At 40.3% G+C, this 6,561-nt stretch overlaps 1 protein-coding gene across 1 annotated transcript in view; it reads left to right on the top strand.

Moving 5' to 3' along the window:
- The first annotated feature begins 992 nt into the window (after window positions 1-992).
- The window catches only part of shtn3 (shootin 3), a 147,894-nt gene continuing 142,325 nt past the window's right edge, over window positions 993-6,561 (top strand). The window contains exon 1 of the mRNA XM_072263611.1: window positions 993-1,115. Within this exon, the coding sequence (XP_072119712.1) occupies window positions 1,032-1,115 (84 nt within the window). The 5' untranslated portion in view covers window positions 993-1,031. The remainder of the gene's footprint in view (window positions 1,116-6,561) is intronic.

The following is a 6,561-nucleotide window of genomic DNA, read 5'->3' as shown; positions in this document are numbered from 1 at the left end:
TCATGTTGTGGTGACTGAAAGAATGGTACTTTGTTATCACAACTATGCCGTGTGTGGTCAAATTTCAAATTCTACAAAATACTTTGACCTCGCTACAACCCCAGTTTCATATCCACTTGTCAGCTTATTAGTGGAGTGACATTTAATGTGACAGTCATCATCAGTGTTGGTATTTAAGAACCATAGTCTCAAGATCCGGTGTGAATAGTACTGAAACAATAGGCAAGGCACAGTCGCGATAATGCTGAGACTTTCAGAATCTATTCCTGTCCCAAGAATATACCTGTCAGCGATTTGCTCAGCTCCCTAAGGACGTGTTATTGTGCACACCTTAAAATATACATGATTTCTCTCTTGAGGATTCTTTCATGGATTCTGAATTTACAGTTTAACAAAATCAAGATTAAAGAAACTTGCACCACATCACAGTTGTATAATTCCTGCAATTCTTGTGAATAAACAAAAGAACTAGGAGTATATGTGTTGTAAGAATAAGAATTTGTGACTGTGCTGTCTTTTGATTCCACCCGGCAGATCCATGGCAGGAAGTGGTAATGTATTAAATATCTGAAAATGAATGAATGTGTCAGCAGAGGCCCTCTCTTTGGGACTGGATCTGGTTTAACGGAGGTAAAATAAAGTGTTCGGTAAGGCTTTGCTCAACCCGGAGCAGCTGTTGAGCAAATTATGGTGTATCAGTTGGAGGGGAAAGGGAATTGTAGCCTGATTAATACTACTGAATTGTGCTCATTACTAGAAATGGGGGAGGGAGCTTCTATTCAGAATGCATCGACGTGCAGTCCACAAGAGATCCCAAGGGATGATGTGTGTGAGTGTGTGTGTGGGGGGGGTGGGGGGGGGAGTGAGGTGATAGGGGAGTGTTGTTGCAATGGGAAGGAGCCATTCTCTCTGGCAGGGGGCAGCTATTATCAAATGGCAGAATAGAAGGACTACACTACACATGCTCAGTGTGCTCTCTGCTGTCTCATGCAGCTGCCGGCTGCAGTCTGTTCTGCTTGTGGCTCGCTATCATGCTGCCTTGTCCCTCCACGCCGGCTATCACGGAAGAATTGGTGGAGGAAGAACAGAATGAAACAGGGAAAATGAAAGTGGAGGTAGGTCAAAATAGGATTATATCTTTTTGACATGGCTCCAAAAATAAGATTACATATTATTTGTAGATGTCTGCCAGATTTTGTATAAAATATCTTGCAATAATTTAGCTATATAATAATAGTTTAGTAAAATGTATGTATTTTATCAGTATAGATGTTAAATATTGTGTCTAATAATATTTCTTGTTTCACCCTTAAGTGAAAGACAGCATATTCTTCTGTTCTTTCAGCTCTGTACATTAATAATTTTAGCAATCTTTACTGTGAAAATGTATGCATAAAATATCAAAAAATTATTTAATAAATCTCAGCATTGCATGTCGATCCATCTCTGCATTGACGACAGATTGAGTAACCCCAGGAGATTCATTAAGATGTATTTAGAAGGGAGTTGGCTTGTTGAGTGGCCAGTCTCCTGGCAAGAGTCGGACACAGCACTGTCATCAGGACACAGGCAGTTTGAGAGAGCCGTTCCCCCTGCAAATACCCTAGAACACAATACACAGAGCACAACCTGAGAAAAGGGTGGGGTGAGCTCTTGTAAGGGAGGATGAGACGGGAAGGAGAAAGCTGAACAGGATTATCATTTACCAAAACTGATGGATTTTGGAGAAAATGCCGGCTAAATGGGAATAATCTCGTGAACAAATAGCAAGACGATTGATCAAATTTTAATACATAAGCAGGATTTCCCTTTAATTTTTGCTGTAAGTAGGGAAATCATGCTGTATTCAGCAGCCACTTAAAACGTACGTTGGAAATCTGAGAAACAATTATTTGAAAAATTAGCTTCTGTTTCTGGAGGAACACAAGGAAAATGCATTCTCTGTCAATATAGATTAATTCGGGAAGTGGGGGAAGTTCATTTCTTTCAGTGGTATTCAATAAATGTACTTCATAGAGTTTTTTCTTAAAAGGTGTTTGATTTCCAAGTTTATGGTCAATCTGACAAGTTCCATTACAAAAGAAAGGGCTTTGATTATTGTTGTAGAGGATAGCTAACCAGTGTGGTGAACAGTCAACAGTCAAAAGACTTTTCCATTCATATTCAAGAACTGAGGGGTAGTGTTTGTAAAGATAATTTTTTTTCAGGTGATAAACAAGTCTGCAGAATAGCAAAGAAAATATTTTGTAGGTACTGAAGACCCTGTCCTGCTGAAAATCTTTTGATTCCTTGATCCCTTGCCATTTTTATAGGTTTCAAATCAGTGATTGGGTTATATTTACCTAGAAATTCATCCTGGTTAATATGGCTAAGTATACTAAATGGCACCAGATCATATTTAAACCATTTCCACAATTTGGGTCCATTATTGTCAATGGAATTGAATTTAAGAAGCAGAATACATTTTGCAGTCTGTGAGAGTGTACAGTGCTATAACTGAAGATAAATCTCCAACAATCTTACTTGAGTTATTTTTACATTCCCAGATGGAAAAGTGGTGCAGCTAGTAGAACTGCTGCCTCACAACACCAGAAATGCAGGTTCAATCCTGACCTTCATTGCTGTCCGTGTGGAGTTTGCACGTTCTCCCTTTTCCCTCTGGCTGCTCCAGTTCCTTCCATATCCCAAAGTTGTTTAGGTTTGTAGGTCAATTGGCCATAGTAATAGACTGATGGGGTTGGGATGGGGATGGGTGATGCAAAAATGTGGAGCATAACTGGATCAGGGTAGGATTTGTGTAAAAACGGGTGTTTGATGGTTGCCAAGGATACTGAGGCCCAAAGGACCTATTTCCAGGCTGTGCCCCTTCATGGCACAAAATAAAATCATTTAATTTAAGCTGTTTAATTACGGCTATAACTGATCCCATTTAGTGATCACACTGGGAAAACGCCTACGGATAACATGAGCTGCCATAAGGCATTATGGTGCTTCACGTGGGGCCTCTGTGCTCCTGAGGTTGGCTCTCACTCATGGACTATTCTGCTCTGTAGGACAGCCACAGCAACCTCTTCAACGTTGGGAAAGAGTGGAGCCTAAATTGACATTGAATCTTTGGATACTACCCCACTTTTTTAAATATACAGTATTTATATTTTTGCACATTTAAAAAAATCTATTCAATATACATAATTGATTTACTTGTTATTTATTATTATGCTTTATTCTATTTATTATTATTATTTGTTTTCTTCTTCTCACTGCTAGATTATGTATTGCATTGAACTGCCGCTGCTAAGTTAACAAATTTCACATCACATGCCGGTGATAATAAACCTGATTCTGATTCTCAAGGACAGAGAGAATCAGGAGCACAGGCAAATTAAGGGTGACCCTATAAAAGTTTATAAAATCATGAGTGGTATGGATAAGGTGGGTAGCCCTAGGCTTTTCCGAAACGCTGGGGAGAACAAAACTAGAGGCCGCAAGTACAAGGGGGGAGAGATTTTATAAACACGTGAGAGGTAACTTCTTTACACAGAGGACAGTGAGTACCTGGAATGAGCTGCCAGAGGAAGTGGTGGAGGTAGGTAAAATTGCAACAGATAAGAAGCATTTGGATAGGTGCATGGAAGGAAGGGGGTTGGTCTATGGGCCAAATGTGGGCAACTGGAGCTAGCAGGGAGAATGCTGTGGTCAGCATGGATCAGGTGGGCTGAAGGGCCTGTCTCTTACTCTATGGCTCTATGCAGGTTGATCAACCACTCCAGTCGAACCATTTTCCACCTTCTTTAAAAGAGCTTGTCCTGAATTGGCTCTGGATTCATTAAGGACTGTCTTGTTATTTATGACCCCTAATTTTACATTACCGCACAGGCAAAACCACTGAGGCAAGTCGTGCGCACCCTTCCCCAACACCTCCTAGTCCTGTCTCCTTTGACGCCCAGAGTCACAATGATCTTCAGGAGCTTCCAAAGTCCTCCAGGGGCAGCTGGCTCGGCTGACCTGCATTGCAGAGCAACCTAGTATCTGTAACCAATGCAAAAGCAAACTGAGGCCCCAAAATGGACACCATGATGACATTCTAGTTGTATGAGCTAACGGTAGAGTTCTTTCCACTGCCTCTAAACATTGAAATACATTTAAAGTATTTAAAATTTACTCAGTTTAACTTGAAAATTAAAATGAATTATTATTGCTGAATAGGTTTATTGTTGTCACATACCAAGTGAAAAACTTTATTTTGCATGCCATCTGTACAGATGATCTCATCGCCACAATGCATTGAGGTAGTACAATGAGAAAGGATGAACAGAATGCAGAATATAATGTTACAGTTACTGAGAAAGTGCAGTGAAGATAGATAATTACTTAATTATGGGTATGATAATTGAACATCAACATTAGTTAAAATAGAGGGGAAATTGCATACTGCACCTCCGCCTAACTTGTGAAATTTGTGCTGGGTAGGCCAGATCCAAGAGTGGTGTGAAGCAGAAGAGTCAGGTATGAAGTGGACCCAGCTCCTCAGTTCAGAACAATTAGGAACTGCCCCTGGACTTGGTGGTGAGTCCAGTGGAAAAGCCAAGGGTGATGTTGTCTGTGCTTCCACATTGCACTGAGCTGGTGTTGAAGTCTGACGTAACTGACATGTGCACTGTGGGGCTGCTGGCTGATGATCAGTTATCTGGAACAAGGCAACCACATCAAGCCTGTTATAGCTCATTCTTATCTTTCCGGAGAATGATTGTGACAAAGGTCCTAAAAACAATATCATTAAACTGGTACTGTGGACTGGGTAGAGGTTTTTAGATTGCCTGCGGTGGTCTGTCTATGGCCCATTTCAATCATCATAGAGGTTAAACTTTGAGTTTCCAGCTGTATTTCTGCTAAACCTATGAGGTAAGAAGATACTGTGCAGTCTTGCCATGAGAAACATCTTCTGAAATGTGCTTTTGGTAAAACTTCATCAAATTGGAAAACAAAATACTGGATTTGCTGAATACAGGGAATTTTATAAACACTCAGCATCAGTCAGGACAGAAAAAGAACTACGAAATGATGAGTTACACCCTGTGGGAAGTACACAAAGGAGCAGTGTGATAATAAATAGAGCAACACAATTTTATATCCAGGAATTTGCGGCATTTCATTTGCCAACATTCATTTTGGATTGACCTCACTCCCATCATCAGACTTTAATGTGATTGGCTCATAATTATGGTGCTGGAATTGTAACACAGTTAATCTTACACAGACACACTATGAAACTGAGTGCACTACGCACACAAGGATAGAACATGGGCACTGGAGAAGGTGCAGAAGAGCATAGTAAAACTTAATCAGTTAAGTGTGAAACTAGAGGAATATGGATGGTTTCCTCTTTGGAAGAGTAAGAACTGATTAGGGATAGTCACCATACCTTTGTGAATCAAAAACTGAGTCTTGTGAATTCGATTGAATATTTTTTAAAGAGGTGACCAGGGGAGTAGATGATGTCCACATGGACCTTAGCAAGGTTTTTGACAAGGCGGACTGGGCCAAAAAGTCAGATCATGTGGGATTCAGGTTGAGCTAGCCAGTTGGATGTAAAGTTGGCTTGGTGCCAGGTGTCAGAGGGTGATAGTGGAGGTTTTTTTTCCAGATTGGAGGACTGTGAACTGTGATGTGCTACAGGAATCAGTGCTAGCCAATGTCTCCCCTGAGGTATGGACATGTGTACGTGCACACATCTTTTGCTACTAGCGCACAAAAGAATTTAAACTGCGCACAAAAGGTTGTCACCTTCTACCTTGTTGGCATGTTAAGTATATTTCACAATTGTACACTCAAACACCAAACAATCAAAATATATCACATTTTCTTTGCCGGTTTCTGATGCAGGCAGTGTTGACAACATGGAGTTTATGATGATTCGTCTGCAGATCTTAGAAGTGGCTTATTTATACTGTTTTTATTGAATAACTTATTTTGTGTGTCACTGGGCAAAAAATTGCACTGCACAAGAAATTTGTGTGTTTCAAGATTTTAGACATTTCAAGTTAGAGGGAACATTGGTGCTAACTCCCATATCGTTTTCCATATACACCAATAATTTGGATAAGAATATAGGTAGTATGATTACTAAGTTTGCAGTAGACACCAAACTGGTTTTGGGGTAGACAGTGAAGAAGATTTGCTAGGATTACAACAGGACCTAGATCGAGTGGAAAACGAGCAAAGGAATGGCAGGTGAAATTTAAGTTGATCAAGTGCAAAGTGATGCATTTTGTAAAGCTAAATGAGGGCAGGATTTTACATGAACGAGAGAGACCTAATACAAGTATATAGTTCCTGGAAGTGGCAAGATAGGTAAACAAATCTGTGAAGAAGATAGATTGCATGGTTACCTTTATCAGCTGGTTCATTAAGTACAATAGTTGGGATGCCACGTTACAGCTGTGAGCCCATACCTGAAATGTTGCTTGCAGTTCTGATCTCTGTACTATAGGAAAGATGTGATTAATCTGGAGATGTTGCAGAAGATATTCACAAGGACGTCGCTGGCACTGGATAGGCTGG

Source organism: Mobula birostris, chromosome 7 (assembly GCF_030028105.1).
Source record: "Mobula birostris isolate sMobBir1 chromosome 7, sMobBir1.hap1, whole genome shotgun sequence".
Lineage (NCBI taxonomy): Eukaryota > Metazoa > Chordata > Chondrichthyes > Myliobatiformes > Myliobatidae > Mobula > Mobula birostris.
The sequence above is the reverse complement of the archived record's forward strand: the minus strand, read 5'-3'. Positions and strand labels throughout refer to the sequence as shown.